General features: G+C 38.4%; 1 protein-coding gene across 1 annotated transcript in view; it reads right to left on the minus strand.

Moving 5' to 3' along the window:
• SEC31A (SEC31 homolog A, COPII coat complex component) overlaps window positions 1-20626 on the minus strand; it is an 80796-nt gene that overhangs the window by 44741 nt on the left and 15429 nt on the right. Inside the window, exons 3-9 of the mRNA XM_017530184.1 lie at window positions 18686-18884; window positions 16051-16146; window positions 14608-14748; window positions 11311-11453; window positions 4083-4182; window positions 1333-1494; window positions 986-1138 (exon numbers count right to left, since the gene is read on the minus strand). Of these exons, the coding sequence (XP_017385673.1) occupies window positions 986-1138; window positions 1333-1494; window positions 4083-4182; window positions 11311-11453; window positions 14608-14748; window positions 16051-16146; window positions 18686-18884 (994 nt within the window). The remainder of the gene's footprint in view (window positions 1-985; window positions 1139-1332; window positions 1495-4082; window positions 4183-11310; window positions 11454-14607; window positions 14749-16050; window positions 16147-18685; window positions 18885-20626) is intronic.

The following is a 20626-nucleotide window of genomic DNA, read 5'->3' on the forward strand; positions in this document are numbered from 1 at the left end:
AAAAAAGCTGGGCATGGTGGCTCATACCTGTAATCCCAGTACTTTGGGAGGCTGAGGCAGGAGAATCGCTTGAACCCAGGAGGCAGAGGTTGCAGTGAGCCAAGATTGCACCATTGTACTCCAGCCTGAGCAACAGGGGCAAAACTGTTTCAAAAAAAAGCTGGGCATGGTAGTCATACCTGTAATCCCAGCACTGTGGGAGGCTGAGGCAGGTGGATCACAGGGTCTGGAGTACAAGGCCAGAGTGACCAACCAACCAACATGGTGAAACCCCATCTCTACTAAAAATACAAAAATTAGCCAGGCGTGGTGGCATGCACCTGTAATCCCAGCTACATGGGAGGCTGAGGCAGGAGAATCACTTGAATCCAGGACGTGGAGGTGGCAGTGAGCTGAGATCATGGCACTGTACTCCAGCCTGGGCAACAGAGCGACACTTCATCTCAAAAACAAAAAAAATGGTTGTAGTGTATGTTTAAAAATAGTTAAGATGGTAAATTTTGTGTTATGTATTTTTTGCAATTAAAAAAAGTTGGCAATTAAAAAAGAAAGCTAAAAGGATGAATAGGAGGAAGGACCTCCTTGCCAAAAGAACAGAATGAAAAGTAAAAAGAAAAGAAAAAAGAAAAGAGAAGACGGTAGGGGAGGGAGGGAGGGAAGAAAGACAAATTTACAAAAAGGGAGGAACATAAAGAGTGTTGACAGTTACACAACAATGTAAATGTGCTTAATGCCACTGAACTGTATGTTTAAAAATGGTTAAAATGATAAATTTCCTGTATATTTTAGCAGGATTTTTTAAAAAGGGGGAAAAAAGAGTAGGTTCCAATTTTTCAGAGAAACCATTTTGAATGATGAAACACCCACAAACACATCTCAAATCCCAACTTAAACCCCAACTTCTTCCATCAGAGTGATCCTACGATAACACTTTGGTATAAAAAGTCCTTTTTGTCTATGGACCATAGAAACAAAATCCACGTACTGAAAAAGAAGCACCGACAGGTCTTCGAATCCACTTGGGTGGCTTCTTCAGAGGCAGCACTATACTATGCTGAGCAGTCTGCTGTGGAATTTGCAATGGAGGAAGGGGTTGTCCTGTGCCAAAGGGATCAAGATTCCCAAAAGATGATGAAAGCTAAAAAAGATAATAACATCAGAATCTGACCATACAACAAACTATGCTTCATTTTTTTCCAGTCACATCCAAGAAATTTTTTGATCACAATTATCCAATTAACCAGCATTGTTAATCAGTAGTCATTTCAAAATAATTACACAATACATATTTTTTCAGGTATTATAATAGAAAATTTTAATACTTCCTATTACCTTGTCAACTTGTTTCTGCCTTAATCTATCTGTGCTCCCTCCCATGATAGAATAAACACTGATACGCCCATCGAACGAAGCAGCTGATAAGACAGCAGGATTTCGGGGACACCACTGAATATCAAAGCACCACTGTGTGTTGGTGGGAAGTTCATATAACACCTAGGCCAACAAAAAACAAACAACGAATTCAGAAAATGGCATGGCCACTTTGTAACCAAAACACCTGAATTAATGTGGTCAACAAGTACAGCTAAATTAAAAAAATTTTTTATAGAAAGTGTCTTTAGCCAGAAACAAGAGTGGATACATTTGAAAGAGCAGTACACTTTATTAGTCAATATGGTGGGTTTTTGTTTTGTTTGTTTGTTTTTTGAGATAGGAGTCTCGCTCTGTCGCCCAGGCTGGAGTGCAGGGGCAGTGACCTCAGCTCACTGTGACCTTTGCCTCCTGGGCTCAAGCAATTCTCCTACCTCAGCTTCCCAAGTAGCTGGGATTACAGGCGCCCGCCATCACACACAGCTAATTTTTGTATTTTTAGTAGAGACAGGGTTTCACCATGTTGGCCAGGCTGATCTCGAACTGCTGACCTCAAGTGATCCGCCTGTCTCGGCCTCCAAAGTGCTGGGATTACAGGCGTGAGCCACCACGCCTGGCCTAGGCTCAACTTTTTAAACTCTAAAAGGTCACTAATGTCCTGTCCAATTGTTTTTCTCTGGTTAAGACCCAATCAACCATATTTAGATTACTTTAGGATCAACTTCTAAAATCAATCTTGAGAGGGAAGAATTCACTAAGAAATCTGACTTTTAATCAAGAGAGAAAACATGTACTGTACACATCCTTCCTATCACAGCAGAATCCTAACAGAATCCGGATTAACAGCTTCTTTTAGAAAGAAAAGGACATAAAAAGAACTACAGAAAATGGCCTATATGAGGCCAGGAATAGTGCTCACACCTATAATCTCAGCACTTTGGGAGGCTAAGGTGGGCAGACTGCTTGATCCCAAGAGTTCAAGACCAGCATGGGAAACACAGCGAAACCCCACCTCTACAAAAAAATTTAAAAATTGGGGAGTGGGGGGTGGCAGGGAACATTAAAAAAAAAAAAAAATTTGACAAGGCATGGTGGTGCACGCCTGTAATCCCTGCTATCTGGGAGGCTGAGGTGAGAGGGCTGACTGAGCCTGGGAGGTCAAGGTTTCAGTGAGACATTATGGTACCACTGCATTCCAGCCAGGGTGACAGCAAAACCCTAACGAAAAAATAGTAGTAGTAATAAATAAATAGAAAATGGCTTATGTGAAATCTTTACAATGTAAAGCTTGTTGTGAATTCAAAGTTAGTATGGTGGTTAACTGCTATTCACAGAAGCAAAATCTTAGGACTTTACAGTAAGTCAAATGAACTTAACTCTGGCTTCATGTGACCTTTTTTTCTTTTTTCTTTTTTTTTTTTTCAGACAGGGTCTCACACCGATGACTAGGCTGGAGTGCAATGGTGCAATCTTAGCTCACTGCAGTCTTGACCTCCTGGGCTCAAGTGATCCTCCCACCTCAGCCTCCCAAGTAGTTAGGACTATAGGCACATGCCACCACAGCCAGCTAATTTTTGTATTTGCTGTGGAGATGGGGTTTTGCCAGCCTGCCTTGGCCTCCCAAAGTGCTGAGATTACAGGCATGAGCTAACACACCTGGCCCATGTGACATTTAAAATGTTTTATTTTATAAAAAAATAGAATTAATTGAAAAGGTAGTTAGCGTTCTCATGTCTTTGGTACTTATTTTGGTTGATAAGGTATGCAGTTTGAGAATACTTAAATCATTTATCTATTCCTTATTTATATTTGAACAAAATCTAATTTTTTAGTGTAGCATGTACTAAAAGTCTCTTCCTTCAAAGTCCATGCACATACAACACATCACAGGTAAAAATTTATTTTATTAAGTTATATAACAGAGAAAATGATGACAAAATAGTAAGTTCCAAGAATTCTGAATTTACTTGGCAAGGCAGAGTATAAAATTAAGATTTTTGTTATTTGTCCTAAATGATATGTGGTAAAATTTATTACTTTTTTTTCTCTTGTCTCCCCTAACTTTAATGATTTTATATTCTCACACTGTTACATCCACAATTTTTAAACCAGAAACCAAATAACTAAAGGGCTTGTTTTAATTTTAACAATATAGAATGAAAACTTATCGAAGACACTCATTTTTATTAGCGTTCCGTCAAACTACATAATCACTAGCAATAATCTACCTTAACATAAAAAAGGTAAAAATATAAAAGCTATAATTTATATTCTTGCTTTATCATTCAGAAGAGAGATTGGAAAACTATATCTACCGATTTCCAGAAGTGAAAGAGGATCCTCAGGAATGGTAAAGCAGGCAAAAGATGCAAACCTTGAACAATCCTACATCGAAGATACTGATTTCCATAAACCACATGTGAAATAAATCAAAGTATTTCTGAGTCTAGGTAATAAACACATTATTGGAAATGAGGAGAGGATGATTACTAGTTTCAAATATATCATTTTCAATTACTGATTTTTCTGGTTAAAAAGCTGAGCTTAGATAATGTTCCTGATAAAATTTCTGCCAAATAAACACTGCACACACACCTCCACATACTTTTCACATAGTAAGCCACTAAAGAATCCACATAGAAAATTTCTTATACAGCCAGAAGTAATATACTACAAGGGCTACAAGGTTGAGAAACATTTCCTCCCCATACCTCTCCTGTGTTTGGATTGGAGCAGAGAATCTTAGCATCTTTTCCACAGCTCAGTAACAATTCAGGGTCAGCCATGCTCCAAGCAATTGCCAAAATCCCCCTATAAAAAACACAAAGGAACAAGGAAATTTTTAATCTTGAGAAAACCAAATCTCAATTACTTCTGCCTAAGCTTTGGAGATTCACACATTAATGGAAATACAATTAAATGCAAGAGTTTTAACACCGGGCATGCTGGCTCACACCTGTAATCTTAGCTACTTGGGAGGTTGAGGCAGAATTACTTGAATCCGGGAGGCAGAGGCTGCAGTGAGCTGAGATCACACCACTGCACTTCAGCCTGGGCAACAGAGTGAGTGAGACGCCGTCTCACTCAAAAATAAAATAAAATTTAAAAAGAAAAAGAAATAAAAATAAGTGCAATCGTTTCAGAAGACAACTTAGTAATGTATATGCTAACTGATCATAACAAAGACATAGATGTTCAATATAGTGCAATGTATGATAGCAAAAAAAAATGAAAACAAATGCACAACAGACTATTTCATAATAAATTATAGACCACCTTTCAATGAGAAAATATGTAAATAAAAATTATTCTGTATACTTTGGGAGGCCAAGGCAGGAGGACTGCTTGAGGCCAGGAATTCAAGACCAACCTGGGCAATATAACAACACTCTGTCTCTACCAAAAAATTTGAAAATTAGCCAGGTATGGCAGTATGTGCCTACAGTTCCAGGTATACTCATGAAGCTGAGGTAGGAAGATTACTTGAGCTCAGGAGCTCATGGCTGCAGTGAGCTGTACTCTATCCTGGGCAAATAAGCAAGACCCATTTCAAAAAATACACATATCATTTTGTGGAAATCAACTTTTTATCATTATACAGTATTCATGATTAACGAAAAAGGTTATCTATATGCACAAATTATCCCATTTGTATAAAAACTATATTGGGATCACACACACACACACACACACACACACCCCTTAGATATGTATAGTAAAATGTTTACCTATGGATGGGGATGAAATCTAACTGCAGTAAGTCCTTACTTAATTTGGAAACTGTGACTTTAAGCAAAACAATAGATAACAAAACCAATTTTACCACAGACTAACTGATAACTGATATGAACATTAAGTTCCTATGGTAGCCAGGCATGGTGGCTTATGCCTGTAATCCCAACACTTTGGGAGGCTAAGGAGGGTGGATCACTTGAGGTCAGAAATTTGAGACCAGCCTGGCCAACATGGTGAAACCCCATCTCTGCTAAAGCTATAAAAATTAGCTGGATGTGGTGGCGCCTGACAGTAATCCCAGCTACTCAGAAGGCTGAGGCAGGAGAATTGCTTGAACCTGAAAGGTGGAAGCTGCAGTGAGCTGAGATCTTGCCACTGCACTCCAGCCTGAGCCACAGAGGAAAACTCTGTCTAAAAAAAAAATAGTTCCTATATTTCTGATCACAAAAACATCATCAAATTTCTAAATAAAGATCTGCACTTTTAATATTAAACGCTGAAATAAATGTGACCTACATAAATTTTGAGAGAGACTAATAAAAACGAGATTTACCCACTTTTTGGTGATTCAGTGAATGACATTGGTTGTAGAGGCAGTGGATGGATTAAATCAAGAAATAAGTTTATAAAGTGAAAATTGTCAGGCTTCCACTTACCAAACAAAAAAAAAAAATGACAGATGCGATGATTAATTTTATACCATATTGTTTACTGCCATGAATTTCTATGATCATCATGTATGTTACAAATTTTTATTTTACAGTATGTTGTATTCATTCATTTTCCAACCTGGTTATTCCAGTTCCGGATCGCAGGTGTCCAGAGCCTATCATGGCAGCTCAGAGTGCAAATCGGGAACAAACCCTGGACAAGATACTATTCCATTACAGGGCCCACTCACACACACTCCAACACTTTTCATACTGGGATAAATGTAGACATACCAATTAGCCATTTGAAAATTAATCTGAAGATATCATGATACATCATCCCTAAACTTACCTTCTGGGATAAGAACATTCTCCTATATAATTACACATTCAAAGTATTTATTATTGGCCAGGAATAGTGGCTCACACCTGCAATCCCAGCACTTTGGGAGGCCAAGGCAGGTGGATCACGAGGTCAGGAGTTCAAGGCCAGCCTGGTCAACATGATGAAGCCCCGTCTCTACTAAAAATACCAAAATTAGTTGGGGATGGTGGTGCATGCCTGTAATCCCAGCTACTCAGGAGGCTAAGGAAGAAGTATTGCTTCAACCCAGGAGGCGGAGGTTGCAGTGAGCGGAGATCAGGCCACTGCATTCCAGCCTCGGTGACAGCCTGGGTGAATATGAACTATATATTAAAAATAGCATTGCATATCAATAATGTCTTTTTTTCCCCAAGACTCGGGGGGGGTAAGTATTTATTATTGATATGCAATGCTATTTTTAATATATAGTCCATATGCAAATTTCCTCATTATATCAATAATGTACTTTATAACTGCCTCCCACTCCAGAATACAATCATGCACGTCAAGAATTTCAAGGTATACAAATTCTACCAGATATTGGTGCCAATCCTACTCAAACTATTTCAAAAGACTTACAAAGAGGGAATCTTCCCTAACTCATTGCATGAAGCCAGAATCACTCTGATACAAAAAGCTAGGAAAAGACACAACAAAAAAAAAAACTACAGACCAATATTCCTAATGAACATGGATGCAAAAATCCTCAACAAAATACCAGCAAACAAAATCGAACAGCACATCAAAAAGATACTACACCATGGTCAAAAAGTGGGTTTCATCCCAAGGATGCAGGGATGGTTCAACACACGTAAGTCAATAAATGTGATCCACCACATAAACAGAATTAAAAACAAAACCCATATGGTCATCTCAATAGATGCAGAAAAAGCATCTGATAAAATACTGCATCTCTTTACCATAAAAACCCTCAACAAACTTGGCAAAAGAGGAACATATCTCAAAATAATAAAAAGCCATATATAACAACATAACAACCTCATACTAAATGGGGAAAAGTTGAGAGCACCCCCCCATAAGACTGGAATAAAACAAGGATGCCCACTTCCACCACTCTTTCCAGTTTCCATTCAACACAGTACTGGAAGTGATAGCCAAAGCAATCAGGCAAGAAAAAGAGCGAGCATCCAAACTGTAAATAAATACGGAAGTCAAATTATCTCTGTTGATGATAAGACTGTATACCTAGAAAACCCTAAAGATTCCTCCAAAAGACTCCTAGATTTGACAAATAAACTCAATAAGGTCTCAGGTAACGAAATCAATTCACACAAATTAGTAGCACTGCTGTACACCAACAGCAAACAACCTGAGAGTCAAATCAAGAACTCAATCCCTTTTAAGACAGCTGCAAAAATAAAATCCTTAGGAATATACTTAATCAAGGAGGTAAAAAATCTCTACAAGAACTATAAAACACCACTGAAAGAAATCACAGATAACACAAATAAATGGAAATACTTCCTATGCTCATGGACTGGAAGAATCAGTGCTGTGAAATGATCTCACTGTCCAAAGAAACCTACAGATTCAATACAATTCCCATCAAAGTACCAACATCATTTTTCACAGAATTAGAAAAGAAGAGCCTAAATAGCCAAAGCAATCCTAAGCAAAAAGAACAAACCTAGAGGCATCACATTACCCGACTTCAAATTATATGACAAGGCTACAGTAACCAAAATGGCATGGTCTTGGTATAAAAGTTGATCCACAGAGCAATGGAACAAAACAGAGAACCTAGAAATAAAATTAAGTACTTACAACCAACTGACCTCCAACACAACATATAATTGATTAAAGACTTAAACCTAAGACCAGAAACTATAAAAGTTCTAGAAGAAAACCTAGGAAAAACTCTTCTGGAAATTGGCCTAGGCAAAGAATTTATGACTAAGATCCCAAAAGCAAATGCAACAAAAACAAAAATAGACAAATGAGAGCTAACTAAACTAAAAAGCTTAAGCACAGCAAAAAAAAAAGAAACGTTATAGTAAACAGACAATCCACAGACTAGTAGAAAATATTTACAAATTCTGCATCTGACAAAGGACTAATACCCAGAATCTATAAGAAACTCAAACCAATCAGCAAGAAAAAAGCCAAATAATCCCATCAAAAAGTGGGCAAATGACATGCCTAGACACTTCTCAAAAGAAGATACACAGGTTGGGCACAGTAGTTAACGCCTGTAATACTAGAACTTTTGCAGGCTGTGGTGGGTGGATCACATGAGGTCAGGAGTTCGAGACCAGCCTGGCCAACATAGTGAAACCCTTCTCTAACAAAATTACAAAAATTGGCCAGGCATGGTGGTGTGCGCCTGTAGTCTCAGCTACTCAAAAGGCTGAGGCAGGAGAATTGCGTGAACCCAGGAGGCAGAGGCTGCAGTGAGCTGAGACTGTACCATTGCACTTCAGCCTGGTGACAGGGTGAAATTAAAAAAGAAGATACAAAAATGGCCAAAAAAATATGAAAAAATGCTCAACATCACTAATCACCAAGGGAATGCAAATTAAAACTACAATGAGATACCACTTTTCCCCAGCCAGAATGGCCATTATTAAAAAGTCAAAAAGCAATAGATACTGATGTGGTTGTGGTGAAAAAAGAACATATATACACTGCTGATAAAAATGTAAATTAGTATAACCTCTATCCTCTATGGAAAACAGTATGGAGATTTTTCAGAGAACTAAAAGTAGATCTAGTATTTGATTCAGCAATTCCACTACTCAGTATCTACCCAAAGGAAAGTAAGTCTTTATATCAAACACTGTTGCCCAGGCTGGAGTGCAGTGGCACAATCTCAGCCCACTGCAACCTCTGCCTCCTGAGTTCAAGTGATTCTCCTGCCTCAGCCTCCTAAGTAGCTGGGATTACAGGCATGGAGACATCACGCCCAACTAATTTTTATATTTTTAGTAGAGACAGGGTTTTGTTATGTTGGCCAGGCTGGTCTTGAAATCCTCACCTCAGGGGATCTGCCTGTTTCTGCCTCCCAAAATGCTAGGATTACAGGTATCAGCCACAGCACCAAGAGTGTCTTTTAAAGAAATCTATTTTATATGGTATCTTAGAGGACATTTAGATTTTTCTTAGTATTTTCTTTTTTAATCACATCATTGGCCGGGTGTGGTGGCTCACACCTGTAATCCCAGCACTTTGGGAAGCTGAGGTGGGCGGATCACCTGAGGTTAGGTGTTCAAGACCAGCCTGGCCAACATGCCGAAACCCCGTCTCTACTAAAAGTACAAAAATTAGCCAGGCATGATGGTGGGCGCCTGTAATCCCAGCTACTCAGGAGACTGAGGCAGGAGAATAGCTTGAATCCAGGAGGCAGAGGTTGCAGTGAGCTGAGATCGCGCTACTGTACTCCAGCCTGGGCGACAGCAAGACTCCATCTCAAAAAAAATAAATAAATAAAAAATAATAATAATCACAGCATCGTAGAACTAGAAGGGAATTTAAAGATCATCTCATATCCAACTCTTTCACTTATTAGAGGAAGAAAATTGAGAATTAGAGAAGTACACTTGGTATGTATAGTATTAAGACTCTGGGATCAGACTGTTTAGACCGGAAGTCAGTGCTTGCCTGTCATATAACCTTGAGCAAGTTTAACCTTGCTGAGCTTCCATTTCTGATCTGTAAAACGGGGCAATAATAGTACCTACACTATTAATGTTAGTAAGAGAATCAAGCTAATATGTAAAGTGCTTATAAACTTTACATGCTATGTAAATGTTAGCTGTTCTCCGTCTACCAAGTAGGCTCCCTAAGGGCAGGGATTTTTGTTTTATTATGAATCCTGGTACAGTGCTTAGTACAGGGTACATATTCAATGAGTATTTGTTGAATTAATGAATACAATCTTAAATAACATGAGAAAAAATATTAAAACTTCTCAAAATCAACACTTCTTTATTAAAAATCTGATTGAAGCATAACATCTACATAGCGTAACATTTTGACCAGACTTTTCTCCTTTATAAGAAGCTCAAGGAATTATCGCAAACATTAAGACTCATTAAGACAGGAGTATGGTGGCTCACACCTGTAATCCTAGCACTTAGGAAGCTGAGGTGGGTGGATCACTTCAGCCCAGGAGTTCAAGACCAACATGGGAAACATGACAAAACCCTGTCTTTAAAAAAATAGAAAAATTAGTTGGGCATGGTTCACACCTGTAGTTCCAAGTATTTGGGAGGCTGAGGTGGGAGGATCACCTGAACCCAAGGAGGTTGAGGCCTCAGTGGGCCAAGATCTCGCCACTGCACTCCAAGCCTGGGTGACAGTGAGATTCTGTCTCAAAAGAAAAAAAAAAAAAAGAAAAAGAAAACAAATAGAAGTTAAAAAGACTTCCTTCTAGCTGGGTGCAATGGCACATGCCTGCAGTCCCAGCTACATAGGAGGTTGACGCAGGATAATTGCTTAAGCCCTGGAGTTTGAGTCATCAGTGAGCCATGACTGACTACTTCATTCAAGCCTGGGCAACAAAGCAAAACTGTTTCAAAAAAAAAAAAAAAGTCTATTTATTTCTAAAGATGATAGATGAAAAAAGCTCAAAAGTACTTAGGAAATGTTACAGCATTAAAAGGAATGTGTCTGGGTATCTGAATATCAATCATAAGAAATTTGCAAAATTAGTAATAAAATTTAATGATACTAAAACTAGTAAGATTCCCACATCAGCTTAGAGCACCCACATATTATTAAAATTGAAAGCACAATGAACTATTTTCTCAAAAATGTTTGTTTTAAATTATCAATAAAAATTTAGAAATAAACTTTAAACTGTTGCTTAACATCAAATGTTATGGAAGACTCAACTTTTAAAGTATGACAACCCTAATAAAGGTCAAATGGTATAATAAATTTCAAGGGTCATCCCAAAGTACTGTAGTATACTAAATTTTGATCTATTAGTTATTACTTGAAATACGTGGAAAATTCTTTCACATATATTTGTTTTGTTATGCTATCATTTGGCTACCATTTTTGGGGGATATAAAATCAGATAACTATAGCTTAAAATAAAAATAAGCCACTTACACTAACATTTATAAAAGTACATTCCTTAATTAAAAAAAAAATACCTGATAATTTAAGAAGTAAATATGTTCAGAAAATAAACAAATCAAGTTCTTTAGAACAGCAGCATGATACCTGGCATGGTTTTCCAGGACACGAAGTGGAGAGGAAGCAAATCGAAGATCCCACATCTGGATCACTGGTAACCGGTCATCCTCAGAGGCAAGGACCATCTGAGTAGCAACATCAGGATGCCACGCCAACCCAGAGCAATGCATCTGCAGACAGTTAAGGTTCACATTTTATGAATCAAATTACTTTATGAAAAGTAATTTGATTACTCAAATGAGAAATATGCCTTTATTAAAACAAATAGTAAAAAATATCAGCTTTGCCTTATTTTATTTTGTTTATTTTTTTTTTTAAGACTGTGTCTTGCTCTGACACCAGGATGGAGCACAGTGGGTCAATCTCGGCTCACTGCAACCTCCGCCTCCTGGTTCAAGCGATTCTTCCGCCTCAGCCTCTCAAGTAGCTGGGACTGCAAGCGCCCACCACCATCCTCGGCTAATTTCTGTACTTTTTAGTAAAGACAGGGTTTCACCGTGTTGGTCAGGATGGTCTCAATCTCTTGACCTCGTGATCCGCCCACCTCTGCCTCCCAAAGTGCTGGGATTACAGGCGTGAGCCACCTTGCCTGGCCTACTTATTTACTTTTTCAAGATACTCTCACTCTGTTGGCCAAGCTGGAGTACAGTGACACTATCTTAGCTCACTGCAACCTCTACCTCCCCAAGGTTCAAGTGATCCTCCTGCCTCAGCCTCCCAAGTAGGTAGGATTACAGGCGCAAGCTACCATGCTGGCTAATATTTGTATTTTTAGTAGATATGAGGTTTTACCATGTTGGTCAGGCTGGTCTTGAACTCCTGAACTCAAATGATCCACCCACCTTGGCCTCCCAAAGTGGTGGGATTATACGCGTGACCCACCGCACCCAGCCTTGGTTTATTTGAAGGAACAAAACAAAATAAATGTAAAACTACTAAATTTTATTGAACATCTTAAACTGTAGTCTTAAAAGTAAGATATCTGAATGTTTTCTCAATGAATCCAGCTATTTGATACACACAAAACCATTCTGGGTCAGAATAACTGTATACCAAAAATGAGTTTCACTATCAAAACTATAAGAAACATTTCATGACGGGCGCGGTGGCTCAAGCCTGTAATCCCAGCACTTTGGGAGGCCGAGGCGGGTGGATCACGAGGTCAAGAGATCAAGACCATCCTGGTCAACATGGTGAAACCCCGTCTCTACTAAAAATACAAAAAATTAGCTGGGCATGGTGGCACGTGCCTGTAATCCCAGCTACTCAGGAGGCTGAGGCAGGAGAATTGCCTAAACCCAGGAGGCGGAGGTTGCGGTGAGCCGAGATCGCGCCATTGCACTCCAGCCTGGGTAACATGAGTGAAACTCCATCTCAAAAAAAAAAAAAAAACCAAAACATTTCATTTTATTTGTTTGTTTGTTGAGATGGAGTCTCACTTTGTCACCCAGGCTGTAGTGCAGTATGGCACAATCTCAGTTCAGTGCCACCTCCATCTCCTGGGTTCAAGCGATTCTCCCACCTCAGCTTCTCCAGTAGCCGCATTACAGGCATGCACCACCATGTCTGGCTAATTTTTTGTATTTTAGTAGAGAAGGAGTTTCACCATGTTGCCCAGGCTGGTCTTGAACTCCTAAGCTCAGGCAATTCGTCCACCTCAGCCTCTCAAAGTGCTAGGATTACAGGCATGAGCCACCACGCCTGGCCAGCAGAGAAAGCATTTTTTCACATTTAAAATACTTTCAGAGAAATGGGAAAAAAATAGTTAAAAGATTAATACCCAGAGGTTGGGCACGGTGGCTCATGCCTGTAACGCCAGCACTTTGGGAGGCCAAGGCAGGTGGATCACGAGATCAGGAGTTCGAGACCAGTCTGGTCAATATGGTGAAACCCCGTCTCTACTAAAAATATAAAAATTAGCTGGATGTGGTAGCAGGTGCCTGTAATCCCAGCTACTCGAGAGGCTGAGGCAGGAGAATCACCTGAACCAGGAAGACAGATGTTACAGTGCCAAGATCGCACCGCTGTACTCCAGCCTGGACGACACAGCAACCAAGACTCCATTAACATAAAAAAATAAAAAAAATAAAAAAACCTAAAAAGCACAAAAAGATTAACACACACACAAGACACAAGAAACCCCCACATTTTTCCTCTATTTTATCAGAAAAATCGAGACAAAATATCTTTTAAAAACTTATTTAAATTTTCATATGGGATAAATTAACATTATTAAGAACTATTTGGAAATTCAGATTCTATTAAATGTTCCAGAAAATGACTAAAATGCTGCTGGTATGGTTCATTCCATTGAAACTTCTGTTTTAAAACTGCTGATTCACTTGAAAACAATACTCTGAAGAAATGTTCTCCCAGTTTTTTGTTGTTATTGTTGTTTTTAAATTACATATGTATTCTCTGACTTTTGACAAACTTATTTTAGAAAATGTCAAACTATCCAATGTAATCGTAAACAAAAACAAGGCTCTTAATTATATCTAAATTATTTTATAGTACCCAATTACATAAAAAAAATTAAGATACCTACAAGGTTCAGAATTTAATGTGGTCTATGGGCAAGGGCCAGAAAGATATTAGCTCATTTAGCACTGCCTAATCAGAGGAAGAGATGAGGCCAAGAAGTCGAATACTACAAGTTCACAGTGATGAAGTTTCCAGCAGGAAAAATTTCTATATTCTAAGAAAAGCTAAAGATGAATTAAAAAGTTGCAGCAATGGTCAGGCATGGTGGCTCACACTTGTAATCCCAGCAGTTTGGAAGGTCAAGGTAGGCAGATCATGAGGTCAGGAGTTTGAGACCAGCCTGATCAACATGGTGAACCCCCATCTCTAATAAAAAATACAAAAATTAGCTGGGCATGATGGCTCTTTGCCTGCAATCCCAGCTACTTAGGAGGTTGAGGCAGGAGAGTCACTTGAACCCGGGAGGCGGAGGTTGCAGTGAGCTGAGATGGTGCCGCTGGCACTTCAGACTGGGCAACAGTGAGACTCTGTCTCAAAAAAGAAAAAAAGTTGCTGCAATGTTTTAAAACAGCAAAGCAAAAAACAACCAGTATATCATGGAATAAGTTCCTTGATTAACCAATCTCTCTTCATCATTAATAATATCCAACATATTTATTGAGGATTTTATGACTTTTCCCAGAAAGGAAAAAAACCAAACATTCATTCTAACAGGATTGATTAATGAAAAAACAGGATTTGACTTCACAGAAATTTGACTGTTGTCAACTCTGACAAAAAATATAGGAATACCTACAGCAGAAATACAACATGTTCATCACAAGTCAATTATATACTTACTCTGTTACTATGGTCACTGACTTTGATGATTGGTTCATTTTTTCTAAGATCCCATACGGTAGCCCGGCCACTGGGACTGGCTGATGCTAAAATATGCTGAACTTGTCTGTTCCATGCAATGCAGCTGATATCTTCCGGAGGCTACAAGGAATAAACTGTTAATAAAAACTGTTTCTCCATTATAATGAAATTTAACTGCAAAATTGGACCATTCATTTTGAAAAGTGGATTACTTAAAAATTTAATCCATTTATCCCACAAATTTGCTTTCTACTCCTACATCTCTACATTCTCAGTACATACAATAATACAGTTTAAAGCGCAGGTACATGCCACTTCAAATGTATTATCTTGTTTAATAATATCTCATTTAACAAGCATTTGATTGAATTCCTGCTATAAACTGATATATTCCAGGTGGTACTGTTTCTTAACTTTGCAACTGCTGCAAGGTAGATCATGGACCACAAACTAGATGTTGGTGACTATGACAGAAAACTAGGCAGGGCAAAAGTTACAGCCTAGACTATTAGCAAAATATAAATGGTAGTGCGTGCATATGCTATCATTATGCTACCTCTCAGATTGCCAAAATGTTAGAGCCAGTTGCAACGGCTACTCAAGTTAGAAAGCCTATACAACATAAAGAAACTCAAGGAAGACTAGGGGAAGACTGTTCTTACCAAACTTACTAGAAATACACAAGCAAAGGGCTTGAGGTTATTTATTTTTAAACCTTGCCTTCCATGGTCTTATCTGAGTATTTCTGTTTTTTGTTGGTTTGTTTGTTTTTTTGAGATGGAGTTACACTCTTGTTACCCAGCCTGGAGTGCAATGGTGCGATCTCGGCTCACCGCAACCTCCGCCTCCTGGGTTCAAGCAATTCTCCTGCCTCAGCCTCCCGAGTAGTTGGGACTACAGGCACGTGCTACCATGCCCAGCTAATTTTTGTACTTTTAGTAGAGACAGGGTTTCACCAAGTTGACCAGGATGGTCTCGATCTCCTGACCTCGTGATCCACCCACCTCAGCCTCCCAAAGTGCTGGGATTATAGGCATGAGCCACCATGCCCGGACTGTCTGAATATTTCTAAAGAAGTTTAGTTGTTGCTAAAATACAGAGCAGCTATCACACAAAGAACAAAAATAATTATACTATTAAGGATTTTTGTTCATTTTGCCTAGTACAATGGCCAGTGTCTACCAGGTGGTAGGTGCTGAATAAATATTTACTCTTGAAGGACGCACTGATACTCTGAAGAAACATATTTACTAATATTTTACTGAAGAAAAACCAGTAACATCTAAACAATGATTTTAAACATATATGTTTTGTGTGAGAAGCCTTAAAAGTGAATTAAGCCTTAAAAATTAAAACTTAATTTAGCTTTAAAAGAACTACTTTTTGCTTTTTTTATTACAATGATCAAAATCAATATAATACCTGCGTTTTGGCTCCTGGTGTCATTGGAGTTGCAAAATTATTTAGATCCCATATGTAGATTTCAGATTCATTAGCACCAGAAGCTACCAGATTAGTCTGTAACAAGAAACCACAACTAAATAGCACTTATGAATAATTAAGAGAATTCAGAATAACTCAGTTCAGAGCTAGAAAGATAGTAGATGTAGCATATACAATTTTTCCATTTAATTTAAAAAGTGAAAAACATGCATGAATTTCTAAATTAAGTATAATTATTTCAAAATTTAAAGTTTTCTAGAAAAAACATAAAATTCTACTTAAAGACAAAAGATGTCTACTAATTTTAATGTAAGATATTATTTTAAAAACTATATGGCTATATTCTTAATCAGTCATGCAACCATGTAGGAATTACTGTTTATATCTCTGCATCTCTGGAAAGAGATTTAATTGTAAGATTCAAAAGGTTATCAATTATTGCTTTCAGAAAAAGCTGAATCCTAAAACTCTGGCATCTTTCTCAGGATAACTCAAAGCCAGCTTCCAGAGCTGAATCAATACAGCACTAGTAAAATCGCTTGTCATAACTCTTCACATATTTCTAGTCCATTTACACTCAATCTTGTTCCAGGTGGCAATATTTCTGGGTTTTCTCTGTTACATACCTTAAGGGTCAAAAAGAACTTAAAATTGTAACATAAAGTACAGGAACATAATGGGCTTCATATACTGACCTTCATCTTATTTACTATTTACTCTTACAAATTATTCTCTTTTCAACTGGCATATAACTAAAAAAAGAGAGAAATTCTATGGTAGGAGCTACCTATAACACAAAATACTTTACTAAAAATCAGCAGCTATTTAATACAATTAACAAAGGAGTTAACTAAAGAGCAGACACCACAAAGTATAGAAATGAAGGGCGGGCACAGCGGCTCACGCTTGTAGTCACAGTACTTTGGGAGGCCGAGGCAGACAGATCACTTGAGCACAGGAGTTCAGGACCAGCCTGAGCAAGAGGGAAAAACCCCGTCTCTACAAAAATTAGCCAAGTGTTGTGGCTCATGCCTGTCATCCCAGCAGGATGACAGGAGATCAAGACTACAGTGAGCCATGAGCCACTGTGGTCCAGCCTGGCCAATGGAGCAAGACACTGTTTCAAAAAACAAACAACAACAACAGCAACAAAATAAACAAGTTGGGTTTCTGTATTGCTATATCCTAAGTATTTATAATATAAGAAAAGAAACTATTTACAATTTTCTTAATACTTAGTTTTGGTTGTTGTAATCTAGTATGCTCTTAATTCAAGGTCTTTTTTTTTTTCCCAGACAGGGTCTCTAATGTGTCACCCAGGCTGGAGTGCAGCGGAATGACCATAGCTCACTGTAGCCTATAACTCCTGGGCTAAAGCCATCCTCCTGCCTCAGCCTCCCAAGTAGTGGGGCATGTGCCCCCATGTTCTGCTAATTGTTTGCTTTTGCTTTTTTTTTTTTTTTTTTCTGAGACGGAGTTTCGTTCTTGTTACCCAGGCTGGAGTGCAATGGCACGATCTCGGCTCATCGCAACCTCCGCTTCCTGGGTTCAGGGAATTCTCCTGCCTCAGCCTCCTGAGTAGCTGAGATTACAGGCACGCGCCACCATGCCCAGTTGATTTTTTGTATTTTTAGTAGAGACGGGGTTTCACCATGTTGACCAGGATGGTCTTGATCTCTTGACCTCGTGATCCACTGCACCCGGCGAGACAGTCTTGCTCTTTTACCAGGCTGGAGTGCAGTGGCGTGATCTCAGCTCACTGCAACCTCCACCTCCTGGGTTCAAGTAATTCTCCTGCCTCAGCCTCCCAGGTAGCTGGGACTACAGGCGTGTGCCAACATGCCCAGCTAATTTTTGTATTTTTGGTAGAGACAGGGTTTCACCATGTTGGCCAGGATGGTCTCAATCTCTTGACCTTGTAATCCACCCAACTTGGCCTCCTAAAATGCTGCGATTATGGGTTTGAACCACCACGCCCAAACCACCCTGTTTGCATTTTTTATAGTGACAGGGTTTTACCATCTTGTTCAGGCCAAGATCTTTATTAAGCTGTGCACTCATATAATTAACATCCAGTAATGTTTATGAAGGCAACAGTACAAAGATCTTAATTGACCATTTGTTAAATCTGCATTACATTTAATTTCTAATTATTTCACAAAGCAGTAATCTCTTTGTAATAAATACAAAATTTCTCAATTATTAAAACAGTGAATTAACCTGGACATCATAGCACCAGCCTAACACTGACCTAGCACAAACTTTTAAAAGGCAAGGTTTCCAACCTATGGGGTTCTTAATGTTTGTAAAATGTCTCATCAAATGGCATGACATCTTCAGACTTAAATCTATCAGCCTGATCCTTTTCACTGAGTTAGTATTTTTAACCCTGATCTCAACTCTGAACCCACAATTCTTTAAAAAACACTTGTTCGGATCCGAGCCATTGCATCAAAAATAAATAAAATAAAACAACAACAAAACACTCATCAACCTGTATAGCCACACATTTTTTTTAAGCTTTCAGTTCCAAAACTGAGGCACAGTAGTCATATATTTATTTCTAATGAGCAGCACATAGTCTAAGAATTATAAATAAATGTCAAAGTCTAACCTGGAAAATGTTCACATCCAAGGCTCTTACTGGGCCAGTATGCTTGTCGTTCTGGGCAATCACAACATCCTTTTCTCCAGCTATAATTTTAGAAGGATCATAGAGAATAATATTTCCATTTTCACCACCTGCAATCAGAACTCCAGAGACATCTCCTTTGGAATCCATTTTATAGGGTCCCCAAATCAACTTGTGGTACCTATAGAAGAAAATGAATTTAACTCATTCTTAAAGTCAAATAAATGTACACAAAAATTTGAAATTATACATTTAACTTTTTAGGTTTTTATAAATAGTTCAAATACATTACTTCTTCTCCACTCCTGGTAACTATGTATGGCTTTGGTGTAATAGTATTTCATTTTTTATTTATACTCATATTTGCATATTTTGATTTTATAATCCTTAAAGAGCAAAAACTCTTGTAAGGTAGTGTAACAAAGTATACTTGAGTTGTATGTCACAAGCTATGCTTAAGAATGATTTTACCATTTAGAAACTGTGAGACCCTAAGTTACTTAACCTTCTTAAATTGCCTCTGGTTCATTGTAAAATAGAGCTAAACAATCACTTTCCTTGAAAAATAAAAACATTCTTTATTTGACTATAGAAGGGTCTCATGGTTTGACCTTTGTCAAAAAGATAATAAAAATAAAAAAAAAGAAGGGTCACTAACAAGTAGTCTTTTAAATAGTAAAAGTGTTAAAGGAGTCACCTGAAATTTTCTAAGAAAAAGAATGTATTCTAACAGGAGAAAAGTGACATCAAAATTATATTATGACAAGTACTCCTACTGTTGGAGAATAAAATATATGGTCTAGAATGGAGATACAATATGAAGGCAAAAATGTATACAATGATACAGATGGTAGTAAGTAGAAAAACTGTTAGACAAGAGACCAGGCGTGGTGGCTCCCAGCACTTTGGGAGGCTGAGGCAGGTGGATCACCTGAGGTCGGGAGTTTGAGACCAGCCTGATCAACAGGGAGAAACCCTGTCTCTACTAAAAATACAAAATTAGCCAGGAATGGTGGCGCATGCCTATAATTGCAGCTACTTGAGAGGCTGAGGAAGGAAAATCACTTGAACCTGGGAGGTGAGCTGAGATTGTGCCATTGCACTCCAGTAGCCTGGGCAACAGGAGTGAAACTTTGTCTCAAAAAAAAACTACTAGACAAAAGTTATCTGGGGTTCCCATCCTACTGTGACAGCTCTGAAGAAGATAAGAGGTCCCATGAAACTGCATGATTTGAGCTGTTTTCTATCAGCTAAAGAACAATCTCTTTAAACCCTGCAAAGATATTAAGGCAATAAAGCTTACTTTATTACTCAAATGAAAGTGTTCTTTCTCTACATTAAAATAGGGAATAAGTACTTGAAAGTAAGATCCAAAAACCTAGTTACCTAGTGAATTAGAAATCATGTCAACAAAACTGTCTGTGAAATATATTTCTAAATATAGTAACAGAAGAAAATAAAAATAAGGTACCATTCAGAGGTAATCACTATTAATATCTTAATATGACTACTCCTTTTTCTAGTCACATCTACCGTTTTGCAAACAGGTGCAATAATGGAGACAGGAAAAAAAAACTCTACCACATAATAAGAAAAAAAAAAATGCTAGAAACTACAGCCTCTCCTTCCCACCTTACATATAACAGCAATAAAAAAGTCAACAGAACAAACTGGCTGGACACCAGCACTCTGGGAGACAGAGGTGGATGGATCACTTGAGGTCGGGACTTCAAGACCAGCCTGGCCAAAATGGCAAAACCTTGTCGCTACTAAAGATACAAAATTAGCTGGGTGGGGTGGCGCACACCCGTAATCCCAGCTACAAGAATTGCTAGAACCTGGAAGGTGGAGGTTGTAGTGAGCCGAGATTGTGCCACTGCACTCCAGCCTGGGCTACAAAGTGAGATTCTGTGTCAAAAAAAA

Source organism: Cebus imitator, unplaced genomic scaffold (genome assembly GCF_001604975.1).
Source record: "Cebus imitator isolate Cc_AM_T3 unplaced genomic scaffold, Cebus_imitator-1.0 Scaffold64, whole genome shotgun sequence".
NCBI lineage: Eukaryota > Metazoa > Chordata > Mammalia > Primates > Cebidae > Cebus > Cebus imitator.